The sequence below is a fragment of the Physeter macrocephalus genome, chromosome 6 (assembly GCF_002837175.3).
Source record: "Physeter macrocephalus isolate SW-GA chromosome 6, ASM283717v5, whole genome shotgun sequence".
Lineage (NCBI taxonomy): Eukaryota > Metazoa > Chordata > Mammalia > Artiodactyla > Physeteridae > Physeter > Physeter macrocephalus.
The window spans coordinates 60,007,398-60,034,682 of record NC_041219.1 but is presented as its reverse complement, the minus strand read 5'-3'; the positions used below and the strand labels follow the sequence as shown (position 1 = coordinate 60,034,682).

At 39.0% G+C, this 27,285-nt stretch overlaps 2 protein-coding genes across 2 annotated transcripts; one reads left to right on the top strand and one right to left on the bottom strand.

The window, feature by feature from the left end:
• Positions 1 to 542: 542 nt before the first annotated feature.
• Positions 543 to 8,348, bottom strand: TMEM52B (transmembrane protein 52B). The gene is made up of 5 exons (XM_007114036.4): positions 8,190 to 8,348; positions 5,789 to 5,832; positions 3,861 to 3,899; positions 3,153 to 3,319; positions 543 to 2,136 (listed from the first exon to the last, which is right to left on the bottom strand). The coding sequence occupies exons 1-5, from the start codon at positions 8,241 to 8,243 to the stop codon at positions 1,892 to 1,894; spliced, it is 549 nt and encodes a 182-aa protein (XP_007114098.1). The 5' UTR covers positions 8,244 to 8,348; the 3' UTR covers positions 543 to 1,891.
• Positions 8,349 to 15,827: 7,479 nt separating this feature from the next.
• On the top strand, positions 15,828 to 25,427 carry LOC102974327 (oxidized low-density lipoprotein receptor 1). Its single transcript, XM_007114037.4, has 6 exons — positions 15,828 to 15,937; positions 17,693 to 17,794; positions 19,318 to 19,563; positions 23,651 to 23,790; positions 24,086 to 24,201; positions 24,499 to 25,427. Exons 1-6 carry the CDS (start codon positions 15,862 to 15,864, stop codon positions 24,641 to 24,643), a joined length of 825 nt encoding a protein of 274 aa, XP_007114099.2. The 5' UTR covers positions 15,828 to 15,861; the 3' UTR covers positions 24,644 to 25,427.
• Positions 25,428 to 27,285: the final 1,858 nt, after the last annotated feature.

The window sequence follows — 27,285 nt, the reverse complement described above, 5'->3', positions numbered from 1 at the left end:
AGTGAAGCCAAGTGGCTGCTGATTGCTTGTGATGTAATGCTAAGGTGACCCTCTGTGGCTGAGGAGAGGGCAAGGGGGAGGGGAAAGTGGGGCGGAGACATCTCTTTAGAATAAGATCCTTACAGGCAGGATTTCTTTCAAGATCTTGTTATACCCGAGGACATTTTAACTTCTTTAAGACTGTAGTATTTTGACGAATGAAAGGGCCTAGAACATTTCATGGACTAGGTTATAATGAAGAGATTCATTTGCCAGTGGCAAAACAAGGCCCCCTCGGGTGCTATTAACAATTCATGCATTAGCAATTTCCAGAGGCAGCTAAGTGACTCAGAATAAATTCAGATCACCAGCAGGTTATACTCGCTTAGAACATTTTCCCTCCTGGCTGAGCGAGCATCCCAAGAAAGTATTTAATGAGGTGGTGCGTTAATCAGCCATCCCCGGGTCTGTACTGCTCCCTGAGAAATGGACCTAATTGCCTAATAAATTTTCTCAAATATTTCTGACCTCTACACAGGATATATCAAGAGGAATCACATGTCTTCAGCTGTTTACCTCAATCAACAAATATTTATTGATGAAATAAAGCTACATCAGGTGTGACTTGGCAATAACATAGCAGGCTGGCTGGCAAAAGGACAAATCAGAACATAATTCTCAGTAGAGTCATAGCAGGCCGGTGAAAATTAGTTGTCAAGAGTAAGAGTAACAAATACATGTGCATAATAATTTACAAATCTTGTCATTTACATATAGCTTATTTGATCTTCACATCAATCCTTGGAAGTGTTATATCTCCTAATTTATGGATGAGAAAACTGCCTGAGAGAGTTCAATGACTTTTCTAAGGTCACTGGCAAGCAGTATTTTCCCAAATACACTTCACTTCCTAAATTTTCCAATAACAGTACATTTTGGAGGTAGTATGTTATGTGGACAGCTTAGCACTACACAGTATGATCGTGCCCTGGGAAGTTTCCCACCCAGTTAGCGCTCCAAAAACCAGAGAGGTACGCAGATGGGCTCCCACAGGAGAATGCATTTCTACCACGGCTCCACTAGGTGGCAGTGAAGGCCACCACTAGAAGCAAGGGTTTGTCACTACTATAGACATTTGGTCAAAGCAGGAAAGAGGAAGGAAGCAAAGCGGCAGTATTCTTTCAGAGTTAGAAAAGCGTGCGTGTGTATATGCTTGCGTGCCTCCGTGTGTACGCGTATGTTTGCAGGGCAGAGGAACTAAAAAATGAATAGAACTGTTACTGCATTCTATGCAGTTTCCCCTACTGCTGGTGGGTAGAACCAGAGTGAAAGAAAGACCTTGATACTTGGCACTTCAATACTCTGCTGTGTCCTCTAAGCCCAGGCCTGCAATCCCACCCCTGGATTCTGGATGTCCAGTGAGGCATTACATGACATACAAAATTATCATTGTCGTTTAGCATAAAAGTGAGTGCTTTCTCGAGAGAAAGCATGTATGAATTCAATGCATGAATGCCTCTGGCTCTGCCTGCAGGCTGGTCTTTCTCCACAAGTGTACATAATCTATCCGCTGGTAGAGAAACCAGCAACTTGCAGCATCGTATGGGGAAAGGAACTCAATAGCTGAAGGAATCCAAGATACCTTTGATGCTTTCCTGTTCAGTAGTAATCAGCATTGCTACAGGTTAATTGCAAACTGTGGCCACTGGATAAAGAAGAGTTCTCGACTAGAGCATGCCATAGCAGAAAATATATGTGTCTGGGTTGGAATCCATCTTTGCCACTGAATGTCGTTTAGATGGCCATCCTAAGCCTTCCGAAAGTTAGGGGGAGAAAAAAATGTTCCATTTGTCTGTGAATCTCTACCAACTCTGGGGAAACCCCCAACCCATTGATCAAACCAGAGTTCCCATCAATTAGAACAGTGTTCTATTCGAGGAGACTCCTTTGCCATCGGGGGCAGCTGCTTTTCTTCTGGCACTGGGGGTAGATCAGGTGCTTTCTGGCCACACCTGGAAACAGTGAAGCGAGTCATGTGAAGAGCTTCTTCATACCCGGGGAGGGTGTCCAGGGAGGACGGCAGCTGGCTCACGGAGCTGGGGGAGTGAGCCACGGCCAGGATTCTTCGAGCCGCAGGGCCAAACACTGACTGCAGGGCTGGAGAGGAAAGAAGGGCTAGAGCTCAAGTAAACGCGGCGTCCACAGAAATCAGAGACGGCACACTCAGTCCCCTTTCATTTTAAACAAGTGTCCAAATTCATTATCACTCTTGGCCACAGATATTAGGAAAATCCTGTGAAGCTTGTTCAGAAACCAGCTTCACTCTTTGCTAGGAGATCCCGTCTTCTCTGGCTTCCTCAAATTCTAAAATGGGCTCCCATATCTCACAACCCTGTCCTTTCCCCTTTACGGATTTGGAACCCTTTATACCAACACACTGAAGTTGCAGACTCCTGAGAAATAGTTGTTTCTGCCTATTTATCTTTTCCCCAAATTGACAGTGAGAAAAGAAAAGCAGGATAGGTGAACAACATGCTATAGTGTGCTCTCTTTTCAAAATAAATATCACAGGGTATAATCACAGGGTATAATTTATCACAGGGTATAAATATCACAAGGCCTGTTGTTCTGCCTTGTATTCACTCTCCAATTTCAGGAAAGAATATAATCCAAAGAAGAGAACAGAGGGAAATAAAGGAAAGTGTTTTATGATCATCCAGTGTTGGGTTTAACATCTAATGGTTTAAGACCTGGTGAATAAAGAAAGTACACACGACTAATTTCTCTAAAGATTAAAAAAAAATTAGTATAGATAATAGAAAGTGTAAGTTTTCACAAAAACCTAAGACATTTTCGAAAAAGGGATATGTTCAGAGCTTAAAATGGTTCTATCAAAATAATTATTTATAAGCTTGGGAATTCTTCTGGTAAGACATTTCCAATATTGTCTCCAACATTTCATTTCTTGCTTCACTCCATTATCTGACCAAAAACTGAAAATACCGCATCCATGGGAGACCAGGTCACTGCACCCTCAGGCTTTGGGAAATTAAAGCTGCCCTAAGTTTTAGAATCTTTAACACTATTTGATCAATGTTTTTACACCGTTGCCCTGTCCTAAGCGATCGTTTAACCCTGGATTCACCTCCCATGTTCTACGTTAGTGTACTCACAAGTGATCGTGCTCTGGAGAGTGCTGTCCTGGTCAAAAGCGATGACTGTCACTTCATAGGGTGGCCGGCCCTCGTCTTCCCCGTTTTGCTGGTGACCCAGACAACAGCGGAAGCACACAGAAGTCAGGCCACACAGGAGGAGCAGCGCCCCGATGACCACCAGCAACCTGTAAGGACCGCACCGAGCGGTGAGAGCTCTGTGGTCTGGTGTTTTTCCCAACTTTGGCGTAATCAGTCTTCAGTGTCTCCATTTTGATTTTTGATTGAGTATTTTATAGAATGACTATCAGATTTTAATTCCCAGGCTTTCTCTTCACGTATATACTTCCTTATTTTGCCAGCAAGACTAAGTTAGTTCACTAGAGCAATTCATGACGGATTTAAATGTGGTTTGGAAGAGCTACTTTTTACAGAAGTAATCTCCTCTCTCTCTCTGTGGCTTTCTCTAGAGCTGACCCTGAGAAAGTACACAATAATCCGTCGATGTTGGCCTTGAAATAGGAAATCCTGGTATATTGTCACACAGGTTAGTGATGATGTAAAGAAGCTTTACTCCATGAGATGCTAGGAAATAGCCTGGATGTTTCAGTTTCTTTTCTGTTGTCAATATATTTAAAAACTAAAACAAATAAATAAAGAAATAAAAGTAATACCCCTGAGAAAAACTCCCTTTTAAACATCTTTCTGGGTAATATAGCTGAAACTTACCATATATACCAGAGATGTACCCAATCTGTGGTCAGGCAACTATGGAGAAAGAATAAAGGTTTGTTTGCAATAAAAATATAGTCGATGCCTGTTATAATTCCAGAATCAGAAATACAAGTTACAATGTATGATACCTTGTTATAATAAAAGCATCACAAGTTATATTAACTTCGATGTAACCCGCTGAATCTAGTATGAAATGGGATGCCTTCACTAGTGATTTATGCTATAGATGGCATTGTGTAAGTCATTATGAGACAGACTAAACTAGTGATCATGAAAATAATGTTAATAGAACATGTAACCATGACCATTGTAAACAGTTTTGATGACAATTACCAAGAAAGAACTTTCCATGCAGGTTTACAAAGAGTGAAAATAAATGTGAAAGTTAAGGTTTGTATATATTTGAGGTCAATAAAATTTAAACATAAAGAAAATTTCAGTTATAAGCGTGATAGTTTGTAGTTTATGTTTTGCAAGTTGTTGCAAAAAGGGCCACCATATAAACAACAAGTTCCTACTATATAGCTCAGGGAACTATACACAATATCCTGTAATAAACCATAATGGAAAAGAATATGAAAAAGAATATATATATATACATATATTTGAATCACTTTGCTGTATTTCAGAAACTAACACAACATCACAACACTGTAAATCAACTACACTTCAATAAAAAAATAAAAAGCAGAAAAAATAAAAAAGGGCCACCATAAAACCATAAAAACTCCCACCGTAAAAAGGGCTTTAAATTTTCACATCCAGGATCAAAACAGATAAGCATATCCATTGAGGCCAAACAAGAAGGGGGAAAAAAATGTAGAAACCAACTTCATCATGACAAAAGCTAATTAAATCTTATGAATGAACTAGGGCAATTGTCAAGTTTCCCTATAGAATGAAGAAAATATGGATTGCAAGGGAGAAGGAGTGTGGGATAAGTTGGGGAGAGTGAAGGGGAGGGGAAGGAAAATATTTGTTTGTCACTGAAGATGAATACATTTAATACTTTATGATCTAGTGATCTGTTGAAATCCACTTCTATATCCTCTCTGTTTGCACAATTGTAGATCATACAGTTTTCTTTTTCACTGAACAGTGTCTCTAGGTGTTCTCACATTCCCCGTTTGTTCAAAGCCCCTTCCGGTTCTACAATGTTACAATTCTGATTCTATTAAAAATACCCCTCCTATGGTGGTAGGTGTCTAAAACCTCAGAGAGCTCGTGGCAAGTGACCAAGGCCATCACCATTTCCCTTGGGTTTAACAGACTTGGCTGTAGGGAAACTCTTCCCGTGGCTAAATATGTGTTTTCCTTCAGCCTAAGTAAGTCTTTTCATTCAAATTGTCCCTGCTTTCTTAAATAGTTTACCTCCAAGAGGAATGAATCTCTTCCCTTTTTATCTCTGTGTCCTCTGTGTCTACATAGGCCCTAATTGTGACAGGTTTAGATTGAGGGATAACTACCTCAAAGTGATAGCTAAATGAAGTCTGCAATAAATATTAACACGCCCTGAAAAATAGGAAACGCTTTGCAGATTTGAAATGGTGGTGCTACGTTGGCAACCACCCAAGTGTATCTGCGTGTCAGTAGTGAATCCTGTCTGTCTCGGTGACTCACTGAGAGGCTTGGGAAAGAAAATCTTTTGCCAATCACTGTGACTGCATAAATTGAGATTAAGTCTGCTGTTTTGACGGGAAGATTGGCTTTGGAAAAAAACGCCCTCAGCAGTGTTATCTTGAGTACTTAGGATGACATGAACACCTGTTTTTGGATAACCTCTCTGTGAGATTAGTGGGTTGATGCCATTTAAGTAGAAATAAGGGAAGGCAGAGATCTCTAATGACATTTTGACCCTGTTTGGGGTGTTGATGTTTTTGTCTGTCTCGCTTTCCTCCCAGTGTGGGCTCTCAGATACTTACTGTTCAGGGTTGACGCAGTTCTCCTCACTTCTTGCCCAAGGAAGCTGTAGGAAGGGAAACAATCTCAGACAGGGAAATGGTCTCATCTGCTCTGCCCAGCAGCCTATGAGTCATGAGGCATGACTGCGCTGTCAGGTCAGTTGGCAAATACAAGGACAAGGTCATGGGGTCAGTCATGTTTAGGACTGTTTTCATCTCTCCTATATCTGATCTTTATTAAATTCACAGTGGGAAAGCCTGGAAGAGCAAATACCTAATCTGTTTTGGTTTTGGTTTTTTGGTGGGTGAGTATCAGTGCCTCTGTGAACGAGAGGCAGCATTTATATCAATTTGTTTGTCCTAGAAATTTCCTGATCTGTCTCTCAGGATACTGTTCTTGTTCTCCTAATTCTCTATCAGCTACAAGCTGAATTCAACCCACTGCTCGTTTTTATTCCCTTCGTACATCAATAACTCACCGTACAAGAGAAGAAGGGGGGAAAGGGAGGGGAAAAACTTACTGATTGAATAGGTACTCTATGCCAGCCAGATTGCTAAGAATTTTTAAGATTTCATAACATTTCATCACAATAACCATGCTGGTGGGTACATTATTTTGAAACGTTAAGAGCCTAAGGCATAGAGGTTTAAGTAACATGACCAACTGCATACACCTATTGATTTGGCCAGAATTCAGATCAAACTCTCTCATGTATACATGTGGAACGAACCACTAGAACCAGGGACAAGTCTGCTCTAACAACTGTTGACATTGCTGTCAGGTCCCTTCTACTCCCAAGAAAGGAATGTCCCACTCCTTCTTTTACCTTATATTTCAGTTGACTTTCTCCTTCAAAAACCTCTCTAGGTAAACTTCTGTTCTAGAAACTGTCTCTCTCTTCCAGTAACTTGGATGACTTGATATTTCAGGAAATCAACAACAAAGGCCACAAAGTTACTCTAAAAGGAGGCAAGAATTTGTACTCATTGGGAGTTTGGGGGGAGGGTGGAGGCAGGCAGGGGACACACCTACATATGACATTGGGTGAAAAGGATTTGTAAAAGAACAAACAGCTGATCTCTGCAGAAAACATTTGAGAAACTCCTGGTTTTGTTTTAATTTAAAATAATTGGCCACTAAGGATGACAAAGTATGTGGTTCCTCAACCCACCCCTGGTACTTCGCTTTGTTTTCTTGACTGAAGTTTAAAAAAAGCCTAAAGCGGGCTTCCCTGGTGGCGCAGTGGTTGCGCGTCCGCCTGCCGATGCAGGGGAACCGGGTTCGCGCCCCGGTCTCGCAGGATCCCACATGCCGCGGAGCGGCTGGGCCCGTGAGCCGTGGCCGCTGAGCCTGCGGGTCTGGAGCCTGTGCTCCGCAACGGGAGGGGCCACAACAGAGGGAGGCCCGCGTATCACAAAAAAAAAAAAAAAAAAAAAAAAAAAAAAAAGCCTAAAGTGCTCAGCCGATAAAATGCCTCTTTTCAGGCCTGTTGCAAAAAAGAGAAGAAACGAGAAAAGAAAGGAAGGGAATGACAAGGAGGAGAAGAAGAAGTAAAAAGAAAATACAAGAAAAAGAAAGAAAAAGCTATGGTTTCAGACATAAAATTAACTGGTGTATAGGAAGTAAAATAGCACCCTGCCTGTTAGGAGTTGTTCAGGAATCTGAAACCGGGCCGTTTCTTCATTTGCTTTTCTTCTTAATAGATTTCATATCTGTGTCAACTTCCCCCTGAAAGTGATCCAGAATTCCTCAGTCCAATGAAATGAATTTCTTTCTCAGCTAATGAGTTACTCAGAATCTTCTGCTTCTTAGTGGGGAGAAATAAAAAGTGCAAAGTATTTTAAAAGAGTTTTCCTTCTCAACTTATCTCTGATCCAGAGGCACCTAAACTGCTAGAGTAGTATTAGGGCTGATATGGGAAACACTATTTAGGGGAATTATGTACTTAGTTTTAGTAATTTACTTGGAATTTTTTTTTTTTTTTTTTTTTTTTTGGCCGTGCCACGCAGCTTGTGGGACCTTAGTTCCCCGACCAGGGATCGAACCCGTGCCCCCTGCAGTGGAAGTGTGGAGTCCTAACGACTGGACCACCAGGGAATTCCCAATAACTTACTTGGGGTTCTGAGGGATAGGTGAAGAGATGTTAAAAGAGAGAAATATACATGAGACACTTCTAAACTGCCATTGCTCTCCTACTAGTATATATGTCCTTCTTTTCACTGATGTCATTAGTCACACATGCACTATATGTAACCCTATAATACTAAGGGAACATTCTAGTTATTCTTTTCCCTACCATCCCTTTGGTTCTATATATGTCTTCCCCCCTCATTCATTTCCCTCCAGGTTCTTCTGAGAGTTGATTTATCTGAGAAACAAAGAAACAAACAGAGGTCTTATGCCTGCGTTTTCACAACTCACCTGGATGAAATACACCAGGGCAGAAGCCATCAGGGCTCGGGATTGCACTCCCATCGGGCTGGACTCCTACTTCTCCAGATCACGCGCTGGGCATCCGTTGCCTCCTTTCCGTGCTCTGTGCCATGTCTGACTTCTTGACCTAGAGGACTTAAGGAGAGAAACTCTTCTCAGCAATAAATCGGTTTGTCCTCCTCTCTCTTTCTCTTCTCTTACTCCCTCGGTCTGTTATTTTCTGTGGTTTTTCTCTCCCCTTTCATCCTAGCTTCTTTCTCTATTTCTATTCCTGGTTTTAAGGTCTCCACGTTCGCCTCCCTGTGTCTTCTCTTCTTCCATTCTACTCTTAGTCCTTTCTAGATGTCTTTAACTTTCTCACACTGCCTCCAAAAGGAAGACGTTCAGGAAGGACACATCAGTCCTGTGAATTAGATATTTTTCTAGGCAGTGGTGAGAAACTGGACTTGAAGGAGGATCAAAGGCACGTTGAGGGTGACCACATAAGTTCTCTTCTCCATCAGAAAAGGAGTAATATTCTTGGTCCTTCACCCAAGCACTCCAGGGTGACTGTTGCCAGTTGAAAGTCACCCTGTCAATCTCCATTCACTCCCCTCTCCGTGTGATTAGCCCGCCTCTCTCCCCTTCACTATGCAGGCCTCTCCTTCACTATGTTGATAATCAACTCTCCTGGTTCTGGGTCATTTATTCCTAGACACGGGAGTAGGGCTGAGAGGTTGCCAAATGAGCTGGAAAGCTATAGCATCTTTGGAGAAAGCAGGTGGGGAGATTAGAATTTCTGGGTGCTGTCCATGAAATCCCCCTCCACCCTGACTTCGATGCCCACTGAAATAGTTAAAGAGACATTTTTAAAACAAGATTCAAGATCTATATATCTCTCTCACTCTCTCATATAAAGTCAGAGCAAAAATAAGCACACATGGAAAGGACACAGAAACTTTGTAAAGACACACCTCTATAGGAACAAATGAATGCTGTATAAATGATGTATGCTTAAGCCAGTAATCTTTTAATTAATACAAAGGATTAAAATTTTTTTTCATACAAAGTCTTTCATAAGAAAATTGGACATTTGTTTACAGGGATCTATCTTATAAACATTGGGAAAAAAACAACTTTCAGATACTGACTCTGAAAATCTGATTTTACTGAGTTGTTGAGGGGAGACCGTCGGGCGGGGTTGATTCTAAAAGCCCTCCCACCACATAACAATGTGATATGAGAATGGAGAATATAAACTTAATTTTATTTCTTAGCTAAGGAAATCAAATAGTGAGAGAAAAATCTGGTATGATACTGGTGATTCAAAATCATTCATTTCCAAAAATAAATGAACACCACATTATTATTTTTTTTTTTTTTTATTTTTTGTGGTACGCGGGCCTCTCACTGTTGCGGCCTCTCCCGTTGCGGAGCACAGGCTCCGGACGCACAGGCTCAGCGGCCACGGCTCACGGGCCCGGCCGCTCCGCGGCATGTGGGATCCTCCCGGACCGGGGCACGAACCCGTGTCCCCTGCATCGGCAGGCGGATTCTCAACCACTGCGCCACCAGGGAAGCCCTATTTTTTTAAATGTAAGGTACTTTCCAAATTTCAGCAGAAAGCTTGGCCAGGTAGGAGGTATTTTACAGGGTAAGACAGCAGAATTCTAATCTAGGCCCTCCACTAAATTATTACATAATTTCTTCAGTCCTCAGTGTTCCCATTCATTAAATAGGAGTGTAATGCCCACTGGACTTGCCCTAGATGTTGCTTTATGTTGCATCATGAAGGCATTTTGATTAGAATATTTCATGTACATGTTCATATAGTATCATTAACCTTGCCCTTCTCTTTCTCTTGTCAGACAGGCAGTAGGGCATCATGGCTAAGAATCCAGCTTGGTTGTCTGGGATGAAATACAATACTTACTTGGTCACTTATTAGGTGTGGGATCTTAGGCAAGTTATTACGTCTCTCTGTTGGCTCAGTTTCATCCTATATAAAATGGATAAAATAATGTTACTTCATACACTTTTAGAGATTAACTATGTTAATGTGTATGAAATACATCTACTAGTCCTGATATAACAAGTATTTTGTAAGTGTTAACTAAGATTGCCTTGATCTCCACCCAATTTTAACAGTAACTCTTCCCTTCAATATGCTGGATAACTGATGTCCTCCTGCCTCTCATGTGTATTGTCACCATGACCTGGTTTTAGCTTTCCTAGCGTTCCCATTCTTGAGTATTTCCCCCTTGCTGTCCTGGCCCTCTCTTCTCCCAGTAATGCCAGGCTTCACCTGCATGAACAGCCTTGCCCATTAACATGACTTTTTTCCCCCAATTGCACTTTCCTGCCGTGTGATTGCCATCATCTCTTTGCCCTCCGGCTTCCTAACAGGTTAGAACAAAATGGAATTCTGTTAATGACCTTCCTGTTACTTTTCTTTCTTAGAATTACTACTGCCCCTTGCCCTCCCCCCATCCCTCCCTCCACTGGATTATTCCCAGGAGAAAGAGAACTTCTTGTTTATCCTAATGGAAGTGATTATGCCTTGTGGCAGTTTTAACCCTGAGCTCAGTCCCTAAAGCATCCATGTAGGGAACGAAGAGACAGGAAAGAAGATTAGGATGGGAAGACTGAAGAGGTCCACACTGGAAGGGCAGATGCCTGAAGTAGAGGGGAATGAACTCATTACAACCCTACACAATCTTGTGGTTCCATTAGCTTGTGAATCATTAGCTTGTACTGAGGTTGTTAAGGACATGGAGTGGAACCAATAGAGAGCACTGTACCAAAGCCTTTTCACCTATGCTTCAGGGAATTGTTATACAACAGCTATAACAAGTGGCGCTAAAGAATTTCTTACTTCTCGTTCCTTTGATTATTCTCCTTTTGACCTTGCCTAGGTCAGGTGACTCACTGCAGGTTCTCTCCCTCTCTGTGCTTCAATGAAATAGAGGCTAGGACTATTATTACTCTGAGGCACCAAGGGTGAGCTATGAAGAGCTGACAGTGGGTTGGACCACAGCCATGGCTTCAAAAATAGATAATATGGCAGGAGAAACCAGTTTTATCTTGCATCTACTGGAAGCTCCACTAGGAAGACATAAAATAATAGTGTCTCTACTTTATGAACCATGACTGCAGCCTAAGTTGTTTTTTGGCCGTACCACACGACATGTGGGATTTAGCTCCCAGACTACGGATAGAACCTGTACCCCTGCAATGGGAGCGCAGAATCTTAACCGCTGGAGCGCCAGGGAAGTCCTAGATTTTTTTTTTTTTCATTTTTTTTAAGCAGCCTAAGTATTGAGTGGGAACTTCAGAGGCACTGAAAGTCAGTGATAGGATTAGATTTAAGGAATTTTACAAAACAGGAGGATTAAGATTATCACAGAACTATTAACTTTATATACCAAGTAACACATTACCACAAATTATGTAAGCAGCAATGTAAAATGACACACATTTATTATCTCACAGTGTCTGTGGGTCAGAAGTGTGGGCACAGCTTATTTGGATCCCTTGCTTAGGGTCTCACAAGGCTACCATCCAGGTGTCTGCTGGGTTGTATTCTCATCTAAAGGCTTAACTGGGGAAGGATTCATTTCTGGGCTTCCCTAGGCAGAATTCATTTCTCTGTGGCTGTAAGATTCATGTAAGTTGTTTCTTTAAATACAGCCAGCGAGAGAGAGAGAGGGAGAGAGGGAGCGCACAGGGAGAGATCCATACTTTAGTGAGATAGGCACTACACCTTAGGTAACCACATATATGTGATCACATACATTACATCACCTTTGCTGCCCTCCAAGCCACAAACCCCACCCACACTCCAGAGGAGGAGATTACACACGCAGGGATAATGAGAACGTCTTAAGGTCTGTCAAGTCCGTCCATCTATCTGCCACATAAAAATTGTAGAAATTATTCCCATGGATGTTTCAAAAACAGGAGAAACCCAAATGTCCCTCAATGAATGAATGGATAAAGAATGAATGAATGGATAAAGAAAATGTGGTATACCTATGCAGTGGTATATTATGCAGCCTTAAAAAGGAAGGAAATTCTGACACATACCACAACATGGATGAACCTTAAAGATATTATGCTAAGTGAAATAGGTCAGACACAAAAGGACAAATATCATATGCTTCCACTTGTATGAGGTCCCTGCAGTAGCCAAGTTCACAGAGGCAGAAAGTAGGATGGTGGTTTCCAGGATCTGGGAGGACAAAAGAATGGGGAGTTGTATTAGTCAGGGTTTTCCAGGGAAATGAAAACAATAGAATTTGTATACATAGAGAGAAAGGGATTTATTATAAGGAATTGACTCATTTAATTATGGAGGCTGGCAAGTCCAAATCTGTAGCGTGGGCTGGAAGACTCAAGACCTAGGAGAGCCAATGGTGCAGTTCCAGTCCAAAGGCTGTCTCCTGGAGAATTCTTTTCTTTTTTGGAGAAAGGGTAGTGTTTTGTTCTGTTCAGACTTTCAACGGATTGGATGAAACCGACTCACATGGGGAGAAATCTGCTTTACTCTACGATTAAAATGGTCATCTCATCCAAAGACGCCCCTACAGAAACACTCAGAAGAATGTTTGACCCAATATCTGGGCACACTGTGACCCAGTCAAGTTGACACACAAAATCAACCATCACAGGAGTTATTGTTTAATGGATACAGAGTTTCAGTTGGAGAAGATGAAAAATGTTCTGGAGAAGGATGGTGGTGATGGTTGCACAACAATGTGAATGTGTTTAATGCCATGAAACTGTACACCTAAAAATGGCTAAAATGGTAAAAATTTTATGTCATGTAAGTTTTACCACAATAAAAAAAGAGAGGAAGAGCTTAACACCTACAGGCTTGAATAGCAAAAGGCAAAATAGGGCCATGTTGAGGGGCTAGATCACCCAGAAGATGGTGACTGGTCTAGTTTTCACACTGTCCGTGTTGTGACACTTCTGCGTGAGCTTCTGGTTGGAGGGACATCAAGAAAAGATTTGAGGGTGCCCCTGATGTGGGTGTCCTCTACTGCATACCACATTTAAAGCATACTCCTATGAAGTGGATATGCTCTGCCTTGGTGATTGGAAAAGTCTCTCACTGAATCCTTTGAGAGAGATTCATACTGTGTTTATAATATCACTTAGAAGAAGTCACCTATGTCTTTTATGATCTGGTATAATTGAAAGAACAGTGAACTGAGTTCTTGTCTAGCATCGGGTAGAAAAGAGATATTCAGTAAACCACTGAAATTTGGGGGACTTTAGTTCCACTTTCTCAAAATAAAAGAATTGAGATAGATTTTTCTTAGATTTCTTTGTAGTTTAAAAATCCAGTTTATGCTGGTGATGTCTTCACAATTAAGAGTCTTGTGTTAACTGTCAACTCTCTGTAGACTATTAGCACAATTAGTATGGTATGCTAGGGTGGTAGGAAAGAATGAGATTTCCTTAATAGAAGGGGATCTGTCCTTACTTTTAAAGGGCTTATAATTTAGTTGGAGAAATGGAATAACATTAATGAAGTTGAAAATCAATACAGTGCATGTTAGAGTATATAAAACGAGGGGGAAAAAAGAAACAGATGATGACAATCTAACCTGTAGGTGTTAAGGTGAGAGGATTTTTTAAAGAAAAAAAAATTGTTTTTGAAGGAAGTATAGGACTTGTAGAGCTCACCACCAAGTCCTGGACTGCTTAGGGAGATTCCTGTGGGTGTTGACCCAAAGGACAATGGATGATTATGCTCTCCTGGGTCTCATGGGTGAAGTGTGGAGGTGAATATCAGAAATCTGGGTGATCTAGCTCAATCTTAGGCCTTCTGTAAGGAATGTATTTCTTTCTGGTCTTGTGTCTTTCTTTGGGCATTTTAACTACATACTCACATGCATCCTTCTGAGATACTCCTTCCCATAAAAAGCTATGAGGATGTGATGGGCTCACAAGAAATATGTGTCATGTCCATTTCCTCAACAAGGGTACATATATGTCTCATCTTAATCCACTAGAATATCGATGCCATCCGAAATAGTGTCGCTGTGGGAAATGATAAAGGGTCCACTTCATTGTGGTATCATTTCAGTATTTATTAATCATCACTAAAATAATTTCCTGAGATCCTATTTATGTGAAAGTCCCCATGGCAAATGCAGTAATGTATCTAATCTTGTTTCCTGTCACTCACAATCAAGGGAGGTGGCCTGGGGCTTGAGGGATAAAGGTAAGTAACATTGATTTGTTACAAGCTGATTGGACTAGGATATATTTGCGAGTTGCTGAGCTTCCTTTGTGATCTGTCTCAAAGAGTAACACTTTAAATGATCAACTATTTTCAGTTTGGCCTTAAATACCCTGCACAGAAAAGGGGAATAAAAAATATTTAGGGAGGAGGAGAGAAATGGAATCCTAATTAGGCTTTCATTTTGGTGAAAAATTATTACTGGTGAAAACTATTCAATTTCCTAATAGTTTCCTAGATTTTGTTTATTTACATATTTTTCTCCAATCTTTTATGTATTCCCTTCTTTTCATTTTTCTCCTAGTATAGTTTAAAGCAAATACTAGCTATCATATCATTTTTGCCCCCAAATACTTCAGAAGATATCTCTAATAGATAAGGATTTTTTTAAAAAGCATGTATAACTGCAACAAGATTTTTTTTTCTGGTTATGAGGTTGTGTGGGAAAAATAGGTGAGAATTCTATCAGTGAATACATATAGTATCTTTATTGGGATCCCATAGAAGTCTTTGTGACTCAAGGCAAACATATAAAATGTATTCTTTGATGAGCAATTCCACTGTGTTGAGTATTACTACTGCTAATATTAATAACTACCATTTATTGATTTCTTATTATGTTTGAAGTACAAAGCTTAGCATTTTCACCCAATATCTCATTTGAACACCTATAGCAGCCTTATCAACATTATCAAGTGGACAATATAATGTCCTAATGTATAGCCAAAGACATTCCGCAAGATTAGAGACCAAGGGAATAGCAAAGGAAGGATATGAAACAAGCTCCATCTGGTTCCAAAGTTCTCTCTGCTGCTATGTTATACTGCCACTGTATGAAATAGCACTCCTAACTAGGTTCTAAAATTACCTAGGTTATCATGGCTAGAGAGATAAGAGTCATAAGTGATTAATCCCCAAATTCCTAAGTCTATAGCTGATGAAAAAAAAGTCAAAATTAAAAAGGAAAATGTGAGACTTATGAAAGACTCAGTATAGAGATAGTCTGCTACAGTGCAATAAACAAATATTGATATTGGCATCAAGTAATCTGGTCTAATGCACACTCTTCCACAAATTTACTGTGAATTACCCTTTTAAATTTCAATTTCCATATCTGAAGCGTGGGTACAAATTCCTCTCCTCTACTGCTCATGGAAAATACAGTTTTCCCTTTCATAAATTACTTAGTGAAATACCCTGAGACACTATCAGAATCAGCATTTTCCCCTCCTGAAATAGACATAACCCAAGAATTTGCGTCAGCCAACTTCCCAGTATGAAGCAAAGCCTCTCCTTCCTGCTACCAATGATTGAGTCATTCTACTAGATATCAGTAGCTATTTAAACACTCCAGCAGGAGCTCACATATTTTTACTTTGTAGAAATCCTTGACTGCTTCACTCTCTCATTCTTGGAATAAATTTGGAAATGACTTTTGATGACCTCAAGAGCAAGTGTACAAAGGATCAACTTCATCAGAAGCCAAATGGAGAGAGAGACAAAGGTACTAGGGGTGGATAAATCTGTACAGGGACAGAATCAGGTTAGAAATGTAAACTAACTGAATGTAGGATTAGACGACTACAACACCTGAATTATGGGAAAATATTAAAGAGTTAACAGCACTTACTTAAAGGAAAAACAAGTCAGATATAATGGTGATAACGAAGATGATGTTGACAAACTAAGTTGGTATGAATGATGCTGTAGTAGAGGGTGATAACTAACTTTTATTGAACATTTGCTATAGGCTATTTTCTATGATATTCACTTTACATGCATTATTTCTCTAAATATTCACACCTTGAGATCAGGACTCATATTATCTCCCTTTTACAGAGGACTAACTGGGGATCAGGAGGATTAACTAAATTGCCCAGTTTTATGTGGCTAGTAAGTGGTAGAGCTAGGATTGATCCATAAGATGGAATGAATATTGACCAGAGAGAAATGTTGATTGAAAGATTTACTCAGATATTTGCCTCCAAGGCTAGGATTGGGCCATTATCTGCAAGACACATAACTGTCTTCAACTTCTTTTCTGCCAACTTGCCATACACATTTCTAGGAGCTTAATAACTTTAGAATCAGAGAATAAACCACATTGCTTCCTGTCAAAATTTCTATTTTGTTTGGATCATCTGTAGAGTCTATTAGGAGTGCTTTTGACACATGAGAACTCTGTGAATATATTTGACCACTGATTGATTTGGATCATTATACATTCATACTGGAAGTTTTGTGATGTGACGTTCTAAGTCACATAGCTACTGACAATTGGATTAAAGACCTATGTTTGGATCTTAACATTTGTGTGATCTTAGGCAAGTCACTGAATTGTCAGTTTCCTTGTTTGCATATAGAGGATAACATTATCAGTGCCTTATTTGTTTATCTTACAAGGTGAGGAGTCCAAATCCATTACATGAAATGTTCTCCCACTGAACCAGTAATATCTGTGCTTTTTAAGTGGTGGACCTCATAATAAGATATTCGTACACCTGTGAGCTACATGATTTATTTATTTTTATAATAATGGTGAATTTTTTTCTTGTAACAAGAAGGCCACAGCTGGTGTGAGTATAGGACATGATGTTAATATGAATCAAGTGAATATTGAGATTTCATTCCTATTTTTCTTTGGTCAATAACCCCAGTTCCAAATAAAAATTGAATAGCACAAAATTATGTATTAATTCGTTGAGGTTTTCTCAGTTGGTTAACCGACTAAAGGCTTATTTGCTTGATATCTGACATTCGTTTATGGTATGTTACTTATAACTGCGTGTGCGTGTGTGCGCGCACATGCGTGTGTGCATGTGTTTGCACGCACGCGTGTGTGCGCGTGCGTGTGTGCACACGTGCGCGTACATACACATGGTCCATATTAAAAACATCAGGCTCTCTACCCTGTGGAGGAAGTTAATCTAACCAAGCTGGGCTGAGAGTTTCTTGAAGACTCACTGTGGGGACAGTAGACGAAGCATAAGCTTTAGAATCAGATACTTGGAGTCAAATATCTGGTATCGAATCCTGGCTCCTAAATGTTGTTAGCTGCGTGACCATAGGTAAATTACTTAAATTCTTTAACTGTACATAGTTCGCATCTGTAAATGTGAATAATGAATTATTTGCAAAGCCATTGGGAATACTAGAGGTAAGTAATGCGAAGCACCAGGTACAGACAGTACCCAAAGAATTGTTTGATCCCTTGCCTCCATCATTTTTGTCTTTCTGAATCTATCCTCTGTCACTTTAGGTCTTCGTTTTCTTTCCTCTCGGAGGTGGTACCCTGCTGCTGTGTCTCTAGGGATCCTTTGTCTGGGATTACTGGTGACCGTTATGTTGCTGATAATCCAATGTAAGTGCTGAAGCCGGGAAAAGATGGAGAAAAAAAAATGAGAGCTTATAAACATGGTTTATTTGTTGGTTTCATAACCACTATAAACAGCCTTGATTTAGATACATTTTAGGCAAATTGTATTAAGAGTGAGTGGGAAAATGAATGGGTATATTGTGCTCTTCCCTCAAATAGATTGAGGCATGGGATGAAGATTATGAATGGTAGGTTTTTGATTGGTTTTGTTTTCATAACTTCATTGATAAAGCCAATTTAAATCCCAGAATAATGAGGAAGAAAATAATTTGAAGTTACTAATCCACAAGCTCACCCGAGGGACCCAAAAGTAAAAGAAACTTCATTTAGTTCATGCTGATTTTTAATAGAGATGATTTAATACCAATTTAAAGTTAAGAACCCAGAAATACAGTCTTCATAAATAAAACATTTAAAACAAAACATTCTTCAAATTTATAATATGGCCATTTAGGAAAGAGGGGATGTTGAGAGGAAAAGGAATGAAAGGAAAGATGAAACTGGCTAAGAAAGAAAGAAAATGGTGCTGATCATCCATCTAGTACACCTGTGCATTTAGGTCATAGATCTGAGTTATTTATCTCTAGAGTCCTAGAATCCAGGTTACTAAGGCCTTTGAAGTGCTAATTTGTTTCTCGGTTGTTTAAGGTCTCAAACAACTTATGTTTTCAATCTATGAACACTTTCAATCTATAAAACTTTTCCTACTGATCTGGGAGGAGAGCCCTTGACTCAGAGATGGTCATTGGAAGAGTCTTCCTCTGAGGCTTGGACCACTTTGCAACAGGGTCAAATCTGGCTTTCAACCCAAGAGGTCTACTTTGTACTGAACCGTCAAGCTTCTAGAACTGAGACATTGGACCCTTAACATTTGTTGCCTGCTTGATTTCACACCTTTCCTTTCATCTCCACCCTTCCTAAAAAAACAAAACAAAACAAAAAAAACAAAAAACAAACAAAAAAATAACAAACTAAAACTGAAAAATATGTTTTCAGACTCTTGTGTTAGCAGCTTAAAAAAATTCCGTGGGAAGGTTTCTCAAAAATGGGGTGAATGTCACAGTTTTTGACTAAAATCAGGAAATGTGGAAGGGTGGAGAAAGGGCAGAGGAATTAAGACACAACTAGAGTAAGTCATTAATGACAAGTGCTACTAATAGTCACTGAGTCTGGTTGGTGTCTATCTTAGATTGTCTATATTTTATTTATGCCACGCGTATAAGACTTATCTCGTGATTCCTTTTAACTTGTGTGTAACTCTCAACAACGAGTAAAATCCTGTCTTTTTTTTCAAATCACAAGTATCTGTGACAGTTCCTCACGTTAAAAAAATATTGCATGAATATCAAATAATTTCCAAATCTGTAATTCCTGAATAAATTTGGGTGATTTTGCAGCAGTTTGTTGTCAGAACAAATGGTTTGATTCAGTTCTTTGATTTCCTCAAAATCCTGTGGAGGAATTTTTACTGGGGTTGGAAATGGAGTCTTAATTCAGTTCTGATTTAGTATCCCAGGTGTCTGATCTCCTAAAGCAACAGCAAGAAAACCTTACTCACCAGGAAGATATCCTGGAGGGACAGATTTCAGCCCAGCACCAGACAGAAAATTCTTCCCAGGAGTCACAAAGGGAACTCAAAGAAATGATAGAAACCCTTGCCCACAGGCTGGATGAAAAATCCAAGAAACTAATGGAACTTCATCACCAGAACCTGAATCTCCAAGAAGCTCTGAAAAAAGCAGCCAAATATTCAGGTATGAGGGAGGGAGGGGTGAAGAGAGACAGTGGAAGCTTCTCTGTAAATCTTAACATTTTTTGGAAATATCTCTAGGCACAAAATTGGCATATTGATATATGTATCCTTTTTTGTTCATCATGTTCTACACCAGAAGTCCTCTCTTTTTGTCATCCTCACCCTATCCCATGCCAAATTCTTGAGTTAATCTGATTCAATTAACCATACTTTTTGGTGGATTTAAGTTTTCCTGCCTCACAAGAGCCTTCTCTTTCTTTATAACTTTCTAGTTTTGAGATTTTTCTGGAAGAAATCCCTCACCTTTACCCTTTGCACAGATTCTTCTCTCTTTCCATTCCAACGTATCTTAATCATTGATTTCTTTTCCTAAGGGGTCTCCTTTGTCCTGGGGACCCCTTTCTCTTCATTAGCGCTCTTCTATGGGACTGTTTCTCATAAAGTGTACTACATCAATGTAAATTGAATCAATAGAGGTGAGCTGGCTTGTAAGTGTTAAGTAAATACTTCAAATTAGACAAAGTTATGAGAGACCCAGGAAGTCAATGTATATGAGAAGAACTGAGTTGATCTCAGTTGACTAGGTGAACTCAGAATCTAGGAGGCAGATAGAAACATTTATAACATGGAGATGATAATGTGAACTCAATATTACAGAAGTGATCTGTACAGTTAGTATAGTTTTTCTACAACGTATAATTAAATCAGGTATGTGCTTTTAGTCATGGGGAGAATTTGAAAGTGTGAAATAGAGTCACTTTCAGTGGTACATTGCTTTCTTGGCATTAGTAACTAGCTGTCACTAATAAACAGAGATTTCTGCAGCTTCTTGCTTGTGCAGCTCACCTTAATCTCAACCACGTAGTTTTGTTGAATAAAGATTATAAAGTAACAGTTTATTGGTACCCATCCATTTATTTTATAGATGAAAAAATTGAAACCCAGGTAAGTTAAATGATAATAACGATAAGTAGTTTTGTATAAAGTTTTGCAGTTTATAAATCCCTTCAGTATGTACAGGGTTATTTAAATTTCCAAAATTAGCTGACGTTTATAGACAAGCTGATTTTTTAGCAAGTGTCAAACATATATTGAATCTCTTTAAGGAAAGAGCTGTTTAGGAAATAAAACCATCTCAAAGAAGGCTTAAAGGAAGGAGGCTAATATATCAAGGACAGGAATGTTTATATAAGCAGACATAGCTACATACCAAAAATGGGTGGGGCTGTAAAATAGTCTTGTTTTTATCAGTTGTATGGGAGTAAAATTATGTCAGGATTGTTCAGAACTGTATCCCAGAGACGCCAAGTGTGGACAGCTAATGAAAAATAATAGGTGAGGGCTTCCCTGGTGGCGCAGTGGTTGAGAATCCGCCTGCCGATGCAGGGGACGCGGGTTCGTGCCCCGGTCCGGGAAGATCCCACATGCCGCGGAGCGGCTGGGCCCGTGAGCCACGGCCGCTGAGCCTGCACGTCCAGAGCCTGTGCTCCTCAACGGGTGAGGCCACAGCAGTGAGAGGCCCGCGTACCACACACACACAAAAAAATAATAATAAAATAATAATAATAATAGGTGATATGTCTTTTGTAGCAGATACACCAAGTAACGTGTTTTCATTCCTTGGCAGCGTCAGATAAAGGCCAATTAGTAGAGATGCCAAATAAATCACTGCTGTTCATCAAGCAGCTTTGAGATTCCCAAAAACATTAATAATAAAATACTATGCAAAAAAATTATGCCAGTTTTCTCAAGTTTGAGCCAAGTTTTATCTTTCTTACTAACCAGTCTGTGGTCCTCGGTATATTTATGAAGAGGGCAAGACCCTGAGAAATTAGTATATGTGATTTTTTTTTTTTTTAGTTTTTGTTTTTTTTTCTTTTTTTTTTTTCTTTTTGGCTGTGTTGGGTCTTCATTGCTGCACACGGGCTTTCCCTAGTTGCTGTGAGCGGGGGCTACTCTTCTTTGTGGTGCGCGGGCTTCTCCTCACGGTGGCTTCTCTTGTTGCAGAGCATGGGCTCTAGGCACGTGGGCTTCAGTAGCTGTGGCTCGTGGGCTCAGTAGTTGTGGCTCGCGGGCTCTAGAGGGCAGGCTCAGTAGTTGTGGTGCACGGGCTTCATTGCTCCGCGGCATGTAGGATCTTCCTGGACCAGGGCTCGAACCCGTGTCCCCTGCATTGGCAGGCGGATTCTTAACCACTGTGCCACCAGGGAAGTCCCTAGCATATGTGGTTTGCTTGAGGTCAGCCAGCTAGAAAGATGCAGCGTCTTCAAAGTAACAGACTACATTTTAGCACCAGAATTAGTGGTGGTTCTCAACCCTTAGTGCACAAAATTATCACCTAAGTAGCTTGTTAAAAGTGGCAAGTTCCAGATTTACCCCCAAATTCTGTATCAAAATACCTTGAGGGGCATCAAGAAATATTTCCTCAGTTAATTCAAACTCAGGAGTTTGAGAGGTAGTGTGATATAGTGATTAAACACACAGACGCTAGTGCTACACTGCCCATGTCCAAATCCCATTTTCTCTATCTTTCGAATGAAGAAAATTAACCTAACTCTTACATACTGTGGTTATGAGGATTAAATGAGCCAATACATAAAAATTACTACCAACCATTTCTGGCACATTGGTTAACACAGTGGTTATTGTGTTTGTTAAATAAAAAATAATAATAATTAAAGGAAATACAGGTGGTTTGAATGCCACATTTTAATATTCATCTTTTTCACTTTTTCATAGCTTGGAAAACCTACCTAGACCTTTCTTTTAGTTCAGGAAAACCAATATACGCTTTCCTTTGACATAGTAAGACAGGACTAGGCAAATTAATAAGTTAGGAAGCTTGCATTCTTTGCTTTCAATCCGGCCTTATGTATGCCCTTCCCCATTCACTTTCTTCTTTCATAGTTCAGTGCCCTTCTACTTTGTCCTCTCTGATAACGCCTGTTCTTACAAAATTATCTGATGGTTTTATGCCACAATGAAAATTGAAATGAAAATGTCGCCTTGCTCAAGGATTTGAAGTTTGTTTGTTTGTTTTTTTTGTCACAGCATAGGACAAAGGGCTTTGTTCCTCAGTAAAGAGATTCCAAGTGTTAGTAACACACAGAAGAGATGATGATGATGAGGGGAGAAGGAGGAGGATATGGTGGGGAGGGGAAGGCGGAAGCGGAAGAGGATTTGGGGATCCTTTAAAATATCTGTAAAACACATATTTTGCCTATCGCCTAAGCCTTGAGTTGAGTTTTTTGGACTCTCTGGGAATTTTCTGCTGAAGACTTTCCCCTACTTTCTGAAATCCTATTTAAATTGAGATGCTCTCTTTGCATCAGGATACTGTTCTCCCTAGAACAGCTCTGTCCAAAAGAAATACAGTGTGTGCCACATATGCAACATTAAATTTCCTAGTAATCACAGTAAACATGAAAAATATACAGATGAAATTAATTTTAGTGACATATTTTATTTAACCCAATATACTTGAAATATTATTTTGACACTCATCAGTATAAATATTATTAATGGGATATTTTATATTCTTTTTTTCATAGTAAGTTTTCAAACTCAGGGGTATATTTTACACTTACAGAACATCATCTCAATGCAGATTAGCCGTAATTCAAATACTCAAGAGCCACAAAGGGCTACATATCCAGAATCAGGAGGCACAGTATCTAAGCCCAAATCCGTCATTCAAAGACCTGAAGTTTTAAAATATATAAGCATATCTTTTTTAGTAGCAGAATAGCTATTACATATTCATCCCCCAACTCTCACTTCCATGATTCCAAACATAATTTTTAAAAAATAGATCAGATTCTAAAATTACATCCCAGCTCAAGCCTTGCTTTTTAACAGCCTTGCTTTTTAATTGAGTTTTCTAAAATCAGAATGCTTCATTTCTTTTTTCTCCAAAAAATGGAGCAATAAAGACTCTAGGCTATTTAGGTATTTGCAGAGTCTGGGTATAATTCTAATTAAGAAGAGGAGGTAGCATGTGAGAGTCCTGAGAGGTGAATTGATTTAAGAATTGTAGAAATATTTTTACTCAGGCATAACTCACTAATTAAGTATATTACATTTCCTAGGTCCTTGTCCCCAAGACTGGCTCTGGCATGAAGAAAACTGTTACCAATTTTCCTCTGGCCCATTTAATTGGGAAAAAAGCCAGGAGAACTGCTTGTCTTTGGATGCCCACATGCTGAAGATTAATAGCTCAGATGATTTGGTGAGTTTTTAATGGATGTGTGTTGGGCTGGAATATTGGTTTACAGGGAAATAGATCAGGTTAAGGCCCTTCTTAAGAATCAGAATATGTACCTGTTTTCTAGCCTAGGCTGGCCACTGGTTACATGCATGACCTTGGATGGACAGGTTATGAAGTATCTCTAGGGTCCAGTAGACATTTCTGTAAAGCCATCGAGAGGATGTCTAAGAGCTCTTTGGGTTCCTTCGTTTTGCGAATCTAATCTAAAAAGTCCACATCGACTCTTTCATCAACTCAGAAACGTTACTTCCCACAGGAATTCATCCAGCAAGCAATTGCCCATTCCGGTTTCCCATTCTGGATGGGGCTGTCTCTGAAGAAACCCAACTACTCATGGCTCTGGGAGGATGGTTCTCCTTTGATGCCCTACTTGTAAGTTGCCTATTCTTTTTGATGCCCCACTTGTAAGTTTCCTATTCTTTGCTGAACCTACTAGTGAAGTTACTGCCACATTCCACACAATGTCCTCTTCTTGCTGGAAAGAAGCTTGGGGAATTTCTGAATCTCCCTCCCCAGCTCTCTCACACAGGGACTTGCCCGTTTACCCATTCAGATCTTCTCTTAAATTTTCCTTCTCACGTTTATTGCTGACTTGAAGCTTTAAGACAAGGCTAAGTGCCTGACACAAGGTGGCGGTAAATCTAAGTTTGTTTTTCTCCCTGCCTGCAGGTTTAGACCCCAGGGAGCTGTTTTCCAGATGTATCCTTCAGGCACCTGTGCATATATACAAAGGGGAGCTGTTTTTGCTGAAAACTGCATTTTAACTGCATTCAGTATATGTCAGAAGAAGGCGAACCTATTGAGGGTACAGTGAATGTGAAGGCTCTGGAAGAAAAGGAGGAGAAGACCTTTGAATTTTCTTCTGAAAATTAAGCTGTACTTCGTCACTTAGGTGCAAACCATAAAAGCCCTGAGAACTTCCCGTTACTAGCTAAAGTGAAGAACTCCTTAGCAGAGACTGGGGCCCAGCTGCTTGACACCTTGATAGCAAAAGTTTTAACTCTCTATGTATATATTTTTTCACCTAGCTTGTTCCAAGCCCCCCTGCCAGTCTTCAGTGAAGTCTGTCTTCCTGTTTCTATTGTTGTTTCTAAGAACTTGTTGCCTAACTCAAGGTCACAGAAATTTTTCTGCTATGCTTTCTTCTAGACATTTTATAGTTTCAGATTTTACATGGAAATCTTTAACTTTTGGGGGGATAATTTGTAAGTCACGTATGGATGTATGGAAGTTCTTTTTCTTTTCCTTTTTGCATGTGGCTATTCAATTATTTTTGCAACATTTGCTGAAAAGACTATTCTTTCTTCACTACATTGCCTTTGCACTTTTGTCAACAATTATCCATACATGTCTGGGTCTATTTCTGGACTCTATTCTGTTCCATCGATCTATTTGTGTATCTTTTGTGCATAACACCATTATGATATTTTGGATTTTGTAGTTTTATAATATATCTTGAAATCACATGGAGGTAGTTCTTCAATGTTGTTTTGGTTAATCTATGTCTTTGCATTTCCATCTTAATTTTTGAATTGGCTTGTCAATTTCTAAAAAAACTTTGAAATTTTGAGTGTGATTTCACTGAATCTATAGATAAATTGGGGGAAATTGAATTCTTTAAAATACTGATTTGTTCAACTCATGGATTTTCTTTATGCAATGTTTTGTAATTTTCTCTGTATAGATATTTCACATATTTTATTAGATTATCGTCATGTATTTCACATTTTTTATGCTACTGTAGATGGTATTGTTATCATTGTAGTTTTTATTTCCAATGTCCTTTGCTATTGTATAGAATTATAGTAGTTTTTTATATTAACCTTATATCCTGAAACCTTGATAAGCTCACATATTTCTTTTAGTAAGTTTGTGTGTGTGTTTGTGTGTGTGTGGTGTGTGTGTGTATTTCTTTGGATTTTCCTCATACATAATCATGTCATCTGCAAATAAAAATATTTTTATTTTTTTCCTTTCTGGATGATTTTTATGTCTTTTCCTTGCCTGATTTCATAGACTAGAACGTCCAGTACAATATTGAATAAAAATGGTGAGAGTGCAAATTCTTATTTTGTTCTTGATCTTGGAAATAAGTCAATGTTATACCATTAACTAAGGTGTTAACTGTATATTTTTCATAGATGAATATTATCAGTTGGAGAAATTTTCCTTTTGTTCTTAGAATACTGAGAGGTTTTATCAGAAATGGGTATTGATTTGTCTAATACTTTTCCTATATCTGTTGAGATTATCATATAGTTTTTCTTTTCTCTTTTTAGTTTTTTGACAAGATGAATTAACTTAAATAGTTATAGAAGTTTAAGCCAACTTTAGATCTCGAGATGTATTATCATTTTAATATATCACTGGATTAGATCTGCTAAAATTTGGCTTAGGATTTTTGCAACTACGTTTATGAATGATATTTATATGTAATTTTCTTTTCATGTAACAGCTTTGTCTGGTTTAGGTTTCAGAGTAGTACTCCTTTATGCCAATTTTCTGGAAGATTTTGTGTAGAATTGGTATGATTTGTTCATTCAATGTTTGAAGCAATTTGCCATTGAAGTCATCTGGGCATGGAGTTTTCTTTGTTTCACAAGATTTTTAATTATTTACTGTTAAAGGTTCAGTTTCTTTAATAGATGCAGTGCTATTCAAATGATTTATTCTTGAATGAGCTTTGGTGGTTGGTGTCTTTCAAGGAATTTGTCCATTTCATCTAAGTTGTTTAATTTTTTTGGCCTAACATTTTTCTTTATATTTTCTTATTACTTCAATATCTCTAGAGTCTGTAGTGATGCTACTTCTCTTATTCCTGGCATTGTTAATTTATGCCTCCCCTTTTTTAGAAAAATCAGTTTGGCTCTATAATGTTTGCTCTGAGCTCTGTTTGAATGAAATTAATACAGGCACTCCTTTTTTTCTCTGATTAATGTAAATATGATATATCTTTTTCCATTCTTTTACTTTTAACCTAGTTTTTGTCTTTTTAGTTAGAGTGTGTTTCTTTTAGGTGACAAATAGTTGAGTGCTGCTATTTTATATAATTTGACAATTTCTGTCTTTTTTGTGTGTGTTTAAACCATTACATTTAATGTGATATTGATGTAATTAGATTTAAGTCTACCATCTTGATATTTCCTTTCACTTTGTTTCAACTTGTCCTTGTTGCCTTTTCCTCTTTTCTAGCCTTCTTTTGTATTAATTAAATATTGCTTACTCTCCCATTTTATCTTCCTGTTGGCTTATTAGCTATTACTCTTTGTTTTGTTATTTTAGTAGTTGTTTCAGGATTTATATACACCTCACGACTTACTGCAGTCTACCTTGAAGTGATATTATACAACTTCATGTCTACGAATAGAACCTTAGAATAGCATACTTCCATTTCTTTTCTCCCAGCCTTCACACCAATGTTGCCATACATTTTATTTTTATATCTGTTGTAAACAC

Coding starts and splice junctions, on each gene's coding strand:
- TMEM52B (XM_007114036.4), bottom strand. CDS start 8,243: ATGGGAGTGCAATCCCGAGCCCTGATGGCTTCTGCCCTGGTGTATTTC. Junction 3,900..5,788: donor AACTGCGTCAACCCTGAACA/GTAAGTATCTGA, acceptor CTTTCTCCATAG/TTGCCTGACCACAGATTGGG. Junction 2,137..3,152: donor TCTCCAGAGCACGATCACTT/GTGAGTACACTA, acceptor TTTCCTCTCCAG/CCCTGCAGTCAGTGTTTGGC.
- LOC102974327 (XM_007114037.4), top strand. CDS start 15,862: ATGACTTTTGATGACCTCAAGAGCAAGTGTACAAAGGATCAACTTCAT. Junction 23,791..24,085: donor TTAATAGCTCAGATGATTTG/GTGAGTTTTTAA, acceptor TACTTCCCACAG/GAATTCATCCAGCAAGCAAT. Junction 24,202..24,498: donor TCTCCTTTGATGCCCTACTT/GTAAGTTGCCTA, acceptor CCCTGCCTGCAG/GTTTAGACCCCAGGGAGCTG.